We start from the raw sequence: 16,356 nt of genomic DNA, 5'->3' as shown, positions 1-16,356 counted from the left end.
TATGTACTATTATTTAGTATTCACATAAATAAAAAAATAAATTAGACTTAATTTAAAATTAAATATGTTAACAAATATATTTTTATTAAAAATACCTCAAATATAAATAAAATATTAAATATTTTTCTTGCATCGTAAAGGTACATACACTAGTTTTTATTTAAGACAATAAAATAAAAATAAGATAAAAGATTATTTTTAGATTAATAATTTTTTAATTGTAATTAGGATTAGGATTTATATTTTTTCACAATGTAACAAGTAAAAATAGGTCTAAAACCTAATTAGAATAATTTTATTAGTTAACTAATTTGCTATAAATACATATAATATTAAGATAATAATTGAAAGCATTGAATTAGTGATTTGTATTTTTTTGTTCTTTAAAATTTTTCATTAATAAAATCATCTTCTTCCTAATTACTCTCTCATTGATTAATTGTTTTCCTATTCAATTTACGCGCGCTTAGCACCATAATGCTGTACTAGCTGAAGAAACGTGTATCAAATATGCAAGCAGAGTCAAGAGAGGTGCTAGCTAGGTACGCTATAACTGAGATTGATACATGTAATTTAATCAAAGATGCAATTGCAAGGAATTTCCAACAGAAAGAGTGATACCACCGTTGTGAATCAATTTCAAATCACTAATACAATACTAAACACAACACTAGCTAGCTAGAGACTAGAGAGAATTCCATCATATTTCGGACGTATCTCACCAGAGAAAAAAAGAGAAGAAAAAGACAAAGAAAGATGGTGAGCCTATCTCTAATAATTGGTAGTAGCATATCCTGCAATGAATGAATCATGTGCTGCATCTTAGTTTATGTCCTTTGATCTCCAATCCTCAATCCCCTTAATGGGTAGTTGTGTCTGTGTATATATATTAAGCAACATCCACAATTACAAGATGATTACCATTGTTGGATGGTATGTAAGATGGTAACTCCAAATCACTATTCTTTGCATTACTCTCGTTGTACTTGATTGTCTCTTTTTCAGCAATGATCTCGTTCATCTCTTTGTTCTTTCCCCATAGAACACAATATAGCCCTCCAACTATCAGCACAGACCCTATCACACTACACCCACAAAATAAAATAAAATCAGACATGTTATGTTATTAATTAATTAATTAAACAAGATCACAGAAGTTGAATTTATGATTACAAAGACATACGTTCCAATGTATAGTTTCTCCCGAAGCAATGCCCAGCTAGCAACAGCAGTGAGAACAAGTTGCAATGGACTAAATACTGAAACGTACAAAGGACCTTTCCTCTCAATGGTCCATGACATGAGACAGTACGCTAGACCAGTGCAAACTACCCCCTGAAATTAATTAATTACCATCATATAATTATCAATCATACTATCTATACACAAAAAATCAACGACTAATAATCAGTCACCCTACATAAAAATACATAATATTTGATATTTTATAAAACTTTTTTATTATACCACCGTAAACAAATTTGATTATTCTGATAATAATTAATTATATTAAGAAAATATATGAATTAATATTCATAAATATATATGGATTGATTTTAGTATAGATTATTTTTGTTTAACTATAATAATATGAATAAAGAAAGCTAAGAAAGAAGTAGAATTAGAAGTAGTACCGCATAAAGAGAAGAGACAAGTCTGATAGGATCATGAAGGGACCAAGAAGAGGGGGTATGGTCAAAAGACAAGGCAAGAAGGACACACTGGATGCTGGCCAAGAAACACATGTAGTTTGTGCTCGTATATGGAGCAGGGAAATTCTTGCTTATGTCTGCTTGAATTATGAACCAAAGTGACCAAACAAGGGCACTAAACACAAGAAGAAAAGGACCCAGAAGCGCGCTTTCGTTCCCGTTGGAGCTGCTTCTTCCTTCCATTCTCTCCGCAAAGCTCCAACGAATGCTTGATTCTGCTATACCAATTGTTTTGCCGTGGTAGAATGATAAAAGCAGTGCTCCACCTACACACAATACTGTTCCTAACACCTTTCCTACCCCTGCTTTGCTCTTCATTCCCACACTCTCTTGTCTACACAATTTATTCAATATAATTAATTCATTGCCATTGCCATTTCTTTTTAATAATTATATTTCATGTGAAGTTAATAGTTAATAACCGTCATCTGAGTGTTACCTGAAGATGGCTGCCAGGACAAACGTAAAAGCTGGGAGCAAATTGGTGAGTGCACACGCAACTGTGGCAGTTGAATATTTTAGACCCACGAAGAACAGAACCTGGTTTCCTGTTATTCTGCATTTCAAAATTCAAATTAAGCGTGTGAGCTTAGTGATAAAAGGAAAAAAGAATCATAAATCAAAATGGGCTGAATTTGAAAAACTCTTGGCATTAAGTGCTAGCGACTACTATGAAAGGACAGAAAAGCACAAAAGCTTACCCTGTTATGGAAGAAAGTACTATTTGGAGCATAACGCGCCTTGTCATCCTCGGAACTGTTTTCCTACGGACGCAAACCAACAACAATTACACACAATGCAAAAAAATAAAACAAATAGAAACATAAAATAAAATATTTATATTATTTTTTGTATATAATTATTTTATATATATTTTTATGGTATAAAAATACATTTTTTCATATTTTTTATCGATCAATTTTAATATTAAAAATAAAAATATATAAAACAGATGTACACAAAAACAGAGCATATATAATGATCCGACTTGTTAACTTTTTATTATTAATCAAATACAAGCCAAAATTAAAAACTTATATCATATCTTGGCAGTGTTTTCTTCCCCTCCCCTTCAAAGATGTATTATATATTTCAATATTTGCATACTGTTTTTAATGAGTTGGCTCGGTATATTTTTGTAGCGTAGGAAAAGAAAAGAAAATAAAGACAAAAATTACAGAGAATCCATATGTAACAAGAGCTATACGTAATGGAGTCCTAGTTCTGTATTTGAGTAACTTGCAAGATAGATTAAGTTTGTTTTATCCTTTGAGATTATTGTTTGGTTTCTCGTTTATTATTTTCAAACAATTTGATTCTAAATATATTTATTTTTATTAAAAATATTTTATCAATATTTTTATAAAAGTATCACGAATAAGGTACTTAATTTACTTTAGAATTAATTTTAAATGAAATTATGAAAAAAAATCAAAATTCCATAAAATTTATTATTTTAGTCATTAATTTAATTCTTTAGTTTAATAATTTAATAATATATTTTTAATTTATACTTTTAAATATTGTTAGTTAATTAATTATGAATAAAAAATAATAAATTTTATTGATTTTTTAATATTTTTTAAAATTAATTTGATCAAGAAGGAACCTGAAAGACAATTACGGAAACTTTTCCTTGGAATAAGTATATATGAATAGTTAAAAATAGTTAAACGATTATTTAATCAAATAGGTGAAATCGTATTCACCCAAAATAAACGTGTTAGATCCAAATCACGCCTTACTATAACACAACCCATTTAATTTGTATGAGACTCTATATGAATTTAGAAACTCTTGTATACCATGCCTAATTTGAAAAAGTAGAAATTAAAGTTAGTGGAACGTAACACCATTCGTAACGTGTCAAGCATGCATGTCACTACTAGTGGTGTTCTTATAGGTTACATGAAAATGTTTGTGTGGCTTATCATCATTTTGGTGTACTTACTTTACTTGATAGTAACAAACTGACGAGTTACATGTAAATACACCAAAAAATGAGTAGTCTATACTATACTATATGTAGTCTAATAGAGTGAAAAAATTGGTCTTTATTGTTTCTACTTAAAGCAAAAAAGGCTGTTAGTTACCATTTTGTGATGTTCTCTTTCTTTAAGATCTTTTTCCGTAAACTCTCACTTATTAATTAGCATCAAGCTAAGCAAGAAGCCCCACTCATCTTATTATATTAAAAAAATATTAAGAAACCAGTATTTCTAGTTCAAAACTAAAAAATAGTTAATATTGACAAATGCAAGAAAAAAAATGTTAGTCACTTAATATTTTTTATTTATTACAAAGCATTCACTTCATTATTTCCTTCAGTTTAGCTTTTCTTGTTGCTTCATAATAATATAATGCTCAAAATATGAAGCATGCTTAATGCAAATATAAGAGAGAAGAACAAACATATATATTAACATTTAAGCATTCATGCATGCATATGGCTATAATAATAAGAATAATGTAGGAAAAAGAAGTAGATGGATATGATTATTACAGTAAATGAATCCAAATTGATATATTACCATTCGAGCCAATAAGTGAAGGGAGCAATGGCAATAGTGGCAAAGATTTGACGATAAGCAACAAGGATAAGAGGGTTCATGCCACCTTCTATGGCAAGCTTTGAGGTAATACTCATCCCTGCATACGCCAACTGAACAAGAATCATTGATAACACTGGAATGAGACCTCTCGCCATTATTCTCTTCTCTCTGCCTTTGAACTTTTGAACAATGAAGGGAGAAAGTTCAAAAGAAAAGAAGTGTATCTAGGCAGAGAGATAGAGAGGGAGAGGGAATGAGAATAATAAGAGATGGAGAAGCAAGTAGAGAAAGATGGGTATATATATATATAAACACAACCATAAAAAAGGTGAATGACAACGTGCGTGAAAAATGAGTAAAAGAAACGGTAGCAACCATATTTTCTAAACATTTTTCTTTTATATCTTTTTAAGAAAAGAAAGAGTTGGATTCGATTTCTTGAGAAGCTTTGGGGGCTTGCGCGTACCTAGCAGGTTTAAATGCGTTTAATAAGAATGAGTCTTGAAGCAACTAAATTTGTTTGTTGTTGATGATAATGCGCATGTCACCATATACTATACATCATTATTATACGATACTAATTTAATAAAAAAAAATATAGGTAATCAATAAAATTTTTAAATAATGTGTAAATAATATGAATTAATATGGTTAAAAGAGTAAATTTAATTAGTAGCATTAAATTAGGATGTAATATATTTTCATTTGATTGGTGGTTGTTCATGTTGTTCAAAATTTTTATTGTTCCACTAGCACTCTTCTTTAATAAATTATAAAGCTAATGGGACCCATCACATACAATTTTCCTTCTAGGTCCTTGCTAGCTGCATTTCCCAACCCACCCTGGGCTTGTTCCACGTTACGTTAATGCATTTGCATGCACTACTTCACCTTAATAATAATGCTTAGCTTTTTCTGATTTTCCCTTAAATTAAGCAAAAGCAAGTTTCACTACTCTGAGAGTTTGATCAGCACTCTTAAATACTCAAACAATTACTTTTAACCGTTATTTATTTTATTTTTAATAACAATAAAAAAAATCTAAAGAGCCAATTACAATATAAACTAACTCAAATTAATTTTTTATATTTTTAATTTTAAAATTCGAAAAATTAAAATAGTAAAAAGTTAACCGATTTCTTATTTTTTAATTAGTTAGCTCTAGTTAACTATTCTTCTAGTTGATTTTTCTAACAGAACCATAAAAATAATCGTTAATATAGTTATCGATAATTAAATATCAATCGTCTTTATAATTTGTTACTAAAATATTGTAGTCAAAATTATACGATTGTCAATAAAAACATTTTTAATAGTTGAAAAAATATATAATTACAATTATAATAAATAGATTTTAATATAATCATATTATGATAATTATGGTAATTATTATACAAATATTGTTAAATTAAAATGATATTTTTTATATTTTGATATTATTTTTTTTAAACAATACTTCTTAAAAAGTATTATTTTAATTTTAGTAATATTTTTAAAAATATTAGTCATCATAGTCACATAATATAATTATACCAAGGAGGGAGGATGTTCCATAAAAACGTATAAAATATCTTTTTGTTAAAATACTTATGTGTTGTATTATTATTGGACGTATTAATGAATCGGTTATTTTTGAATTTCTTAATAAATTATAATAAAATCAATTTTTTTATAATAATAACAATAAACTTAATTGTTATCAGATCCGGTCGAACTGACCAATTTACATAATTCACTGGATCATGATTTTTTTTTGTTTTTTTTTTTAACAAAATCAGGGATATATTTGTCTTTTTATCAAAAGATTTAAACATGATTCGGTTTAAATTGTGTAAATTGATCGGATTAAATCGACTCTAATAATTATAATGCAAAAAATTGAGTTTATTATTGTTGTTATAATATCATGACATATGCAAAAAATTAACCGGTTTAATAAAGATGTCCAATAATATCATGACATATGTAAATATTTAAAAAAAAATATTTTTAATGTCTTTATCGAAGTAACCTCCATATTAAAATATCCTTATAACATGAAGTAATAACCATAAATATATACTATATAAATTAAATAAAATATACAATTATCATTACCTTATTATCGTTAAAAATTTATCCATAAAAAAAATGATTGTAGTGTTAGATGTTTTGCTTCGACCTTCAAGGCCTCATTGATTAACTAAGCAAGGATTTACGAGCCCAACTTACTTTTATCTCGGGAAAAGAATCTAATGACAGTAGTAAATAAATTTTTGGGTAAAAAACACAAATAAACCAATGGAGGATAGTTATTATATGAATAAGCCAAATTGAAAATTGATTTACGAATGAGCCAAAGCATAATTTCAATTGCATATCGAACATAATAGGTTCGAACTAGACACATATAATTCGAACCTAATTGGTTCGAATTACACACGAATTGAAAACTATCACATAATTCGAACCTAATTAATTTGAATTACTAAGGAATAAGTGTGAATATGTTACGTGCATAAGATTGTAATTGAAATGAAACAAATTTAAAATGTTGTAATTTAAAATGTTGTATAACTGAAAATTGGAATTAAATTAAAAATACACTTTATATATGCAACTTGATGATTATTTAATTTTATTCTTAAATTTTATTTGATTTAACTTTATTTAATTTTAATTTTATTTTATTAGGATTTAATTTTCTTTAATTAAATTGAAATAAGGATAAAATTAACACAAAATAAAATGTTGAAAGTAAATCTAAACGAAATGAAATTTAACATTAAAAAATTAAGACAATTAAAGATATAAAGTATATTTTTCTCTTACAAAACTTGTAAACCAATTATTAAAAAAAAGTTAAAAAAGATTTGATTTTAGAAACATTTTTTAACAACGCAGAAAATTAAAACTAAACAGAGACTAATATATTTAAAAAAAAAAAGCCTAATTTTTTATTACAATAAGTGATAAGTAAAGTACAAGTTATATTAGAAATCAGAAGAGTACACTAACTATAATTTAGAGAAGTTTAGAATTGGTGTTAAAGATATTTTTTATAAACTTTATATAATAAATAATTTTTTCGTATATATTACACCATTTTAAATTTGTTCCATTTCAATGAATATATAATTTATTACAAACATTTTTTAATGTCAATAAAAAATTTGATTTTTATGTTTTACGTGTATATTTCTTTAGCTCATCGCTGTTTCTAGAGATTATATAGTTAAATATTGGAATTAAATTAAAAATACACTTTATATATATATATATATATATATATATATATATATATATATATATTTTTTTTTTACCAAAGATAGGAGACTCGATCCCGCAACCTCTTAATTAAATATGGGGAGACTATGCCATTTGAGCTATTACTCATTGGCACTTTATATATGCAATTTGAAGATTATTTTAATTTTATTCTTAAATTTTATTTTATTTAACTCTATTTAATTTTAATTTTATTTTATTAGGATTTAATGTTCTTTAATTAAATTGAAATAAGGATAAAATTAACACAAAATAAAATGTAAAAGTAAATTGAAACGAAATGAAATTTAAGATTAAAAAACTAAGACAATTAAAGATATAAAATATATTTTTTTCTTAAAAAATTTGTAATCAAATTATTAAAAAAAATAAAAAGATTTGATTTTAGAAGCATTTTTTAACGAGGCATACAATTAAACCCAAGCAGATACTAATATATTAAAAAAAACTTATTTTTTTTATAATAAATAATAAGTAAAATATAATTAATCTTAGAAATTAAAAGAGTACATTAATTATAATTTAAAAAAGTTTAGAATTAATTTTAAAAATATTTTTTATAAATTTTATATAATAAATAAATTTTCTGTATATGTTACAACATTTTAAATTTGTTTCATTTCAATTACAATTCCATGCACGTAATATATTCACACTTATTCCTTAGTAATTCGAACCAATTAGGTTCGAATTATGTGATAGCCCAATTCGTGTGTAATCCGAACCAATTAGGTTTGAATTATGTGTGTCTAGTTCGAACCTATTAGGTTCGATTTATATGCAATTGGAGTTCGAACCAAATAGGTTCGAATTACATATAAGTATGCTTTGGCTCATTCGTGAATCAATCTTCAATTTGGCTTATTCATATAATAACTATCCTCCATTGATTTATTTGTATTTTTTACCCTAATTTTTTATTACCAGTCACACTTAATATTTAATTAGTTGAAGTTAATAATGCAAGGTTACTTTTTTTTTATTGTCGACAGTATTTCTTAATTCGATAAGTTAAAGACTAATCTATTGTAGATCTGAATTTTATTTAAGAGTCTACCGCTGACTAATAGATTGCTACATACATAAGACGAAATTCAAACTCCCAACATTTGTTTAACTAGACGAGTGAGTTGACTACTCGGCCAATCCAAAATTATTAACACTTAAAAATATATAAAAAAAATCAAAATTTATTATTTTAATTATTAATTAATTTAATATTTTTACAATGTACTTTTATCTACATCACTTTTAAATATTAATAACTAATTAATAGCCAAAAATATAAATTTTAATAGTTCTTTAACATTTTTTTATCGACACATTTGGTATGAAATAAATGAATGCAAGTACAATAATTATTCTAAGTTCTATTTGTGTTACTAATTGTAAATTTAAGACAAATTAAACGCAAGAGTCTTTTAATTTTGGATTTGCATGCTAAAAAAGCTTTTATGTAGAAAAAGAAAAGGGTCGAAGAATGAAGATAGAGTCTATGCTGACTAGAGGTCTCTTGTATTGATTCACATATAGAATCAAACTAGGCTTTGAAGCTAAACTAACCGTAGATTATTTAAAAAAGAAATAAGGTTTTCTTCTTTTTTGAAAAGAAATAAGAGATATACATATAAGATTGTTCAATCATGTAGCTTCACTTTATTTCCCTCACGAGAGGTTTGTTTCTAATCCTGAACATACGTTTAGAGAATGATTTCTCAATAACGAATATAGACATTGCTTCTAGCATGTCTATAATCTCATGATTTATCTATGTATAGGACTAAGAATCATGGGTGGTGTTTTTTCGTGACATCAAATTTGTCAATAGAGTTAAAGGCTGCTAATAAGATATGCATCTAGGCATGTATATTCACATATTGCGCCATCAATAGGGGGACTTAATTTACACGTAACGCTATCTTTAATTTCCGCTTATGATCCAAACAAATTGTCGGGGTTCATTTTCAGGAACAAGTAATCATAGTCATAATGGAAAACCAAACTAATAAAACGTGTTAGATAGATAGATAGATAGATAGATAGATAGATATAGAGAGACTAGCTAGAGTATATGATAATAACGTATGCAATGAGAATATTTCTAGGAATATTGTACCTGTATTCTTTCATTTTATAATGACAGCTTTTCTAATATTGTAAATCATTTCCTAAAGTAGTTACAGTTTCTTTAATTTGAAAAAAAATAAAATATAAAACAATGCTGTTTGAAGTAATAGTAACGAGGGCGACAGAACAAGGGATACAATAGCCAATGAGTGGAGTACCATATTAATTATATATTCAACGAAGCAGAGGATTCTACTTTCTGCAAGAAGTCAAGAACACAGTCATGCAACCAACCACCTCTGCCTTTGCCAAGTTGTGAAAACTCATATATATTGGGTTGGGCTGGGATGTTTGAAACGGATCCTGTAGGCCCAACATTTGATTGGGCCTAAAAAAGTGCCAAGCCGGGTTATTATATTATTTGAGAGGAGGAGAGTCAAAAAAGGGAAGTGAGAGGAGTAGATATAGACGGGTCTTTGTCAAGTCTAATTAAGTCATGTCCTGTGTAACGGACAAGAGATAACATAACAATGGGTTCCGGTTGCGTCGGTCACTGCCTTCCATTCTCATTCTCATTCTCATTTCCATTATCGTTCTTGTTAGTGCTGTGGTTCTATTCAATTTCTTCAGCTTATGGATGCGATAAAGCTCCAGCTATATTCGTGTTCGGCGATTCCAACTCGGACACGGGTGGACTCGCCTCTGGACTCGGTTACCCTATCAACCTCCCCAATGGACGCAGCTTCTTCCATAGATCCACCGGTCGCTTGTGCGATGGACGCCTCATAATCGATTTGCTCTGTAAGACATAACTTAATTGCTTCTCTTCTCTGTTTTCTGGAAATGGATCTATCTTCATTCTTACGGGATCTGTCGGTCACTTATTCTTTTATTTCGTATTACTATTTGTGATCTCGTGTGGGGTCCATGTTTCTCACATATCTTTGACTTTGAGTCTTTAGTGCTGACGTCTGTCCGGCACCATCACCTTTGCCTCTGTTAAAAACCTCGCACAACTTGTAAAAAAAAAAAAAAAAAAAATCCCAAAAAGAGAAAATCTTAGTGGTCAACACTGTTATTAAAATTTAGTTTAGTTAGTATTTAATTATAAAAAAAATCTAATTTCACATTATTAAATATAATTTTTTATTATTAAAAATACTAATAATAACTAATTAACGACTATAAATTATAAAATGTGTTGGTTTCTAACACTATTCCAAAAAAAAAAAATACATATATGTGTAATAAAAATAATATATTTATATCTGTTTAATTAAGAGTTTAATTTTAATGAACAGTATAAAATATTTTTTATGATCATTCGATCACATATGTTATTTTTTTTTTATATTTCACATATGATCATTTAAATGACTATTTATTTTAGGCAGTTAATAAAAAAACTTGTTACATAGCTAATCAAAATTAAATTTTTTAACTAATTGGGTTACTCTTTCTTAATTAAAAACTTCATTACCTATTAAAGTATGCCCCCTCTAGATTTCGGTGTAACATTTAGTATTATAAATAAAAATTTTAATTATTTTTATCGGTTCTGTAATTTTATCAAATTTATAATTTGGTTTCTATTTTTTGTTCAATTGAATTCATACAATGTTTTTAATTTTATAATTATGTACTTTTCATGTCAAAAACATTAAAATTAACAAAAAAATTTCTTTTGGAAAAAATGTAATTAAAGATCTAATTATATCTCTTTAATTTGCAAAAAAATATTCAATAAATTCTAATATTTTTTATACAAAGAATAATCTAATTATAAAATTAAAAGTAGTATAGAGATCTAATCCGAAAAAATATATATATAAGAACTTAATTATAAATTTGGTAAAATTATAAGAACGATAATTAAACCTAAATAAAAATAACATTTTCAAATATACTACTTATTAATTTAATTAATTAGATGGCCGTGTAAATTGTCGCTAAATATTATTTTAGCGAGGAAATAACAAAAATCCACTTTAAAATTTGTGATACATTAAATTTGAATTCGATGTAGTAGGATAAAAATGCGAACAATAAAAATTAACCAACCTAGACTTTGGATGTTAGTAAATTAGTTCTTCAATCGTTAGATATGCAAATTGTTTTGTTGGTTGGTTTTTGTTTACAATTTACAATTTACTGTTGATGTATCGTTAGTATATAAAAAATTTACTTCTATATCATTAAAAGGCGTAGATGCAAAAGATGCAAGTCTATTGAACAATTTCCCTCTAACATTTGCAGGCCAAAGTATGAACATGAGTTTATTGAACCCATATATGGACCCGTTGTCTGGATCGACGTTCACAAATGGAGCAAACTTTGCAGTTGTAGGGTCCTCTACACTCCCCAAGTATCTTCCATTCTCTTTAAATATACAAGTCATGCAGTTCAGGCGTCTCAAAGCTCGTGCACTTGAACTTGTTAATGCAGGTAGATTTTTCTTTTTTCGTTATTATTTCATTGCTTGGAAGAAACAGTTCATTGTTGGAGGGTTTTTATTTTCTCATCAATGTTTCATACTTCATAGAGTTCATATCCCAATTAAGGTATTTAAATGACTTATTTTTGGGCCAAAAAATTAATACTGATTATGCTTTCAGTTCAACTTGAGGTATCATATTATTGCTATCTGATCGGGGTAAATGTTATGTTTGTAAAATATTCATATGGAGTTTGAATTTATGAATGAAGTAGAACTAAATAATTGCCTCATAAACTTACAGGTGCAACCAATTTGATAAATGATGGAGGGTTCCGAGATGCACTCTACTTGATTGATATTGGGCAAAATGACATTGCTGATTCATTTACCAAAAATTTGTCATATGCGCAAGTGATCAAGAGGATCCCAACAGTTGTTGCCGAGATTGAAACGGCTGTTAGGGTGAGTCCTACTTGGTTGGTGTTGGTGATTAGTGAAACATTTTTTCCTATTGATCATATTATTTGCATCACACAATCTTTCTTTCTGTTTACGGTTGTATGATTTGAAATTTCGGTCAAACTTCTATAATTATAAGTGAGATAGATAAGAATTTTGTTTGTAATGTTCATTTCTTGATATGCAGAGTTTGTATAATGAAGGTGCCAGGAAGTTTTGGCTTCACAACACTGGACCCTTAGGATGTCTTCCCAAATTGATTGCACTGGCTCAAAAGAAGGATCTGGATTCATCTGGATGTCTATCTAGCTATAACTCTGCTGCAAGATTATTTAATGATGCACTGAATCGGTTGTCACTTAAGCTAAGAACTCAATTGAAGGATGCTACCATAGTCTATGTCGATATTTATGCCATTAAGTATGATCTTATCACAAATGCCGCCAAATATGGTAAGCCAAACAAAAGCACCTTCTTCTTGTTCAAGTACTTATTCAGTTGGTATTTGTGTCATAATAATTTAATTGTGATCATTGATGTCTCTCACTCCCTAACTTATGATGACATTATTAATAACAAGCACAGTATTTAACTGCTTTGGGTTTAAGTGGCAAATAGTCCAAGTTATTTGCAGTTGCCTCTGATAACATGCATGATTGAATTATGATGGCTGGAACTTTTGATGAATTCTTGAGATTCATTGATGATTAGGTTTCTCGAATTCGCTGATGGTGTGCTGCGGGTCTGGAGGGCCTCCTTACAATTTTGACCCAAGGGTGACATGTGGGCAACCAGGGTATCAGGTTTGTAGTGAAGGATCAAAATATGTTAGCTGGGATGGAATCCATCTTACTGAGGCTGCAAATACATTCATAGCTTCAAAGATTCTTTCCAAGGCCTATTCCACACCACCTACAGCTTTTGATTTCTTCTGCAATCACTGACTAACCAGTGTGCAAAGCAATGAATCAAACACTTACTCCATTAAGTGCTGTCTTTGCATCTTTGTGGTTCTTTTTTGGTCCTTATACTTCTATTTATTTTCTTTGTAGTTGTTCTCAAAAAACACAGTTTGTTATGTAGTCTCGCTCTCTTGCCCAAGATGCAAGTTCTAAAGTTAGGGGCCATCTTGGGTTGTATAATTGGTCTTTGTTGCCAGGCATTGTTTTTGTAGTATGCAAATTATGTTTGTGATGTATGAGCATTGATCAATGATACATGAAAAATAATAATTCGTTGATCAAGCGTATTGACATGTAGTGCAATAAAAATAAGAGGATTGTTCCATAGAAGTTTATTTAAAGATGGTGTTGAGATTTCTTTAAGTATTTTTAGGGCTTTTTATAATTTTTTTGCCCCCTTGGTATGCACCAACTCAATATATCAAGAATTAATCTGTTGTGAATTGGAGCTTTATTTAAGGTTTGCTGTTGGCATTGGGTTGCTGTATAGATAATGCGGAATTCTTGGACATTTGTTTAAATGAATTAGGGAAGTAACTATTACACCAATACAAGATGGTTGGGCTTATAATTAATCTACATGGAAGCTTTGCTGTTTTTTTAATTTTTAAATTTTTTTGTCATTTTTTTTGTTATTTTCTTGATAGGAGAAGCTTTCCTTCAATAGGGGCCCTTTGTTGTTGTTGTTTGTTTGGTCTCATATGCAGTTGTACTAGGGGTGAGCACGGGTAGCGGGTACCCGATTATCCGTTCGAATTCGAACCGAATCAATTAAATTTGTTCTGAAATCAATGGGTAATCGGGTCTAACCTGAACCAAACCAATGACTTTTGTTAGTAATTGGTTCGGGTATCGGTTTTGGGGGTGCGGAACCCAAACCAACCCGCGAATCCGATCATATATTAATTAAATAAAAAAATAAAAAATATATATGGCTTTTCTATTAGACAATTATTATTCATTATTAATATGTTTGGATTTTAATGAGTTTAGTTTTTAATGTATTTGGTGTTTAACATGTTTGGATTATTTCTATTGATGTTACATATTTATTGTACTTATTGAATTTTTAAAATAAAAATTTGTTTTTTTTTTATGAATTTTAAAATCATCGGGTACCCAATTATCCGAATCGAACCAATCCATTCTTAATCGGTTTGGTTTGGTTCGGATACATGTATAAAAAAATATAAATCCGAATCAAATCGAACCAATTATATTTTGATTGGTTCGGTTCTAATTTTACATAAATTCGAACCAAACCGACTCGTGTTCACCCCTAAGTTGTACAATTTAGGCCCATGTTCATGTCCGTAGCATATGTACGTATGGACTCAAAACCTGGAGAAATAATTACAGGACTCCATGGTCTCTCATTATTGTCTTACCTTTTATTTTTTGAAAAAGAAAAAGAAAGTGTATGGTTGCGTATGACAAAACGTAGACTATTATAGTATTGTGTCGGTCCATAATATTCAGATTTTGATCAAATGATATTCTTAAAGAAACAAATGACATCTTGATATTTCAAAAATTTAGTTTGTTTGGCAAAATGCTTTGTTTCTAAGAATATTTGCATTTTGCAAGACTTCGGTTTGATTTGGTAAAATTTAAAAAAAAAAGTATTTTGTATTTTTTAAAAACATAAATATCTCATTTTGTGTTTAATAAATTAAAAAGTTTATATATTTATACTGACAATTTTTAAAAAATAGGATACTTTTGAAGCACCTAATTTTTTTTTAAAATTAATTTATACTTATCAAAATTAAAATATCTAATATAATTTTATATATTAATTAATATTAGTTTTTAAAATTTAAAATGCCTTTAATAAACATATGTAATAAAAAATTAGAATAAATATAGATATTTATATATAAAGTTTAAAAATATTATGTACAAACAAAAAATTAATTATCATGTAACTATATATAAATATATATGTTATTTTATTCATTTTCAATACATATTTTATTTTTCAATGTTATAGAATGATTAATTTTTTGACTAACATATACTTCACAAAGTTAAAAAATTTAATATAACTATACAATCATATTACATTTAATATTTAGTCAAACAATTAATCATTCGTATAACATATACGTTAAAAAATAAAATATATATTAAAAATAAGTAAAAGAACATATATATTTATATATAATTACATGATAATTAATTTTTTGTACATAATATTTTTGAATTGAATTTTATATATAAATATCTATATTTATTCTTATTTTTTATTACATATATGTTAGTTTTAAAAAATATTTTTATAGAAACTTTCCAAAACAGCCATAACCTAATAAACTATTTAAACAAAAGAAAAAAAAATGTTCTATATAAATTGAACAATTAAACTGTTATTAATCAACTAAGAGAGTAAAAGTATAGAAATCTCCTCAATTGCCAACATGCTGCTTGTAAAACTTTAACATACTATTGATCGAAAAAGTATTTTCAATAAGAGTGGGTCAAATCGAGGTAAGCTAAGTATGGTGTTTCAGGAAGACGCGTGCGCACGAATTTGAAGTTGGAGGTAATCGGTGCTGGTGTGGATTTTGATTGTGTTGTCAATCGAATAAGCTAAATCGAAGAGAAGATTTAATTTGAAGGGATGAATAAGGCCTTCGAAAGAACTGATCGATCGTTAGTGAAAGTGGGAAGTTAATCATGCGACGAGAACGGTTACCAAGAGAGACTGCGTTTCAGAATTTGAAATGCCATATTTAATTATAATTAAATTATAAATTAATGGACAGTTATGTAAGATTAGCCTATAAATACTAGGAGTTCTTAGTGAAGAGGGGTTGGAACTTTTACTTAGAAAAACACTCTAACACTCTCACATCCCAGCGAATCCCTGAGTTTGCGATCGAGTTTTCTTTTTCTGT

At 28.0% G+C, this 16,356-nt stretch overlaps 2 protein-coding genes across 2 annotated transcripts; one reads left to right on the top strand and one right to left on the bottom strand.

The window, feature by feature from the left end:
- Window positions 1-543: 543 nt before the first annotated feature.
- On the bottom strand, window positions 544-4,543 carry UMAMIT25 (nodulin MtN21 /EamA-like transporter family protein). Its single transcript, XM_016350128.3, has 6 exons — window positions 4,244-4,543; window positions 2,414-2,476; window positions 2,152-2,268; window positions 1,635-2,046; window positions 1,184-1,335; window positions 544-1,085 (listed from the first exon to the last, which is right to left on the bottom strand). The coding sequence occupies exons 1-6, from the start codon at window positions 4,417-4,419 to the stop codon at window positions 890-892; spliced, it is 1,116 nt and encodes a 371-aa protein (XP_016205614.1). The 5' UTR covers window positions 4,420-4,543; the 3' UTR covers window positions 544-889.
- Window positions 4,544-10,030: 5,487 nt separating this feature from the next.
- LOC107645965 (GDSL-like Lipase/Acylhydrolase superfamily protein) lies at window positions 10,031-13,797 on the top strand. The gene is made up of 5 exons (XM_016350129.3): window positions 10,031-10,399; window positions 11,855-12,043; window positions 12,337-12,497; window positions 12,682-12,946; window positions 13,206-13,797. Exons 1-5 carry the CDS (start codon window positions 10,129-10,131, stop codon window positions 13,436-13,438), a joined length of 1,119 nt encoding a protein of 372 aa, XP_016205615.1. The 5' UTR covers window positions 10,031-10,128; the 3' UTR covers window positions 13,439-13,797.
- Window positions 13,798-16,356: the final 2,559 nt, after the last annotated feature.

This window comes from Arachis ipaensis, chromosome B6, assembly GCF_059453495.1.
Source record: "Arachis ipaensis isolate K30076 ecotype BB chromosome B6, ASM5945349v1, whole genome shotgun sequence".
Taxonomy (NCBI): Eukaryota; Viridiplantae; Streptophyta; class Magnoliopsida; order Fabales; family Fabaceae; genus Arachis; species Arachis ipaensis.
This window is presented reverse-complemented; position numbering and strand designations above follow the sequence as displayed.

Excerpts from the sequence above, each read along its gene's own strand:
- UMAMIT25 (XM_016350128.3), bottom strand. The coding sequence starts at position 4,419 with ATGGCGAGAGGTCTCATTCCAGTGTTATCAATGATTCTTGTTCAGTTG. Across the intron at positions 2,269-2,413 it reads GTACTTTCTTCCATAACAGG|AATAACAGGAAACCAGGTTC; the intron begins GTAAGCTTTTGT and ends TTTGAAATGCAG. Across the intron at positions 2,047-2,151 it reads GTCCTGGCAGCCATCTTCAG|ACAAGAGAGTGTGGGAATGA; the intron begins GTAACACTCAGA and ends TAAATTGTGTAG.
- LOC107645965 (XM_016350129.3), top strand. The coding sequence starts at position 10,129 with ATGGGTTCCGGTTGCGTCGGTCACTGCCTTCCATTCTCATTCTCATTC. Across the intron at positions 12,044-12,336 it reads ACTTGAACTTGTTAATGCAG|GTGCAACCAATTTGATAAAT; the intron begins GTAGATTTTTCT and ends ATAAACTTACAG. Across the intron at positions 12,947-13,205 it reads CACAAATGCCGCCAAATATG|GTTTCTCGAATTCGCTGATG; the intron begins GTAAGCCAAACA and ends ATTGATGATTAG.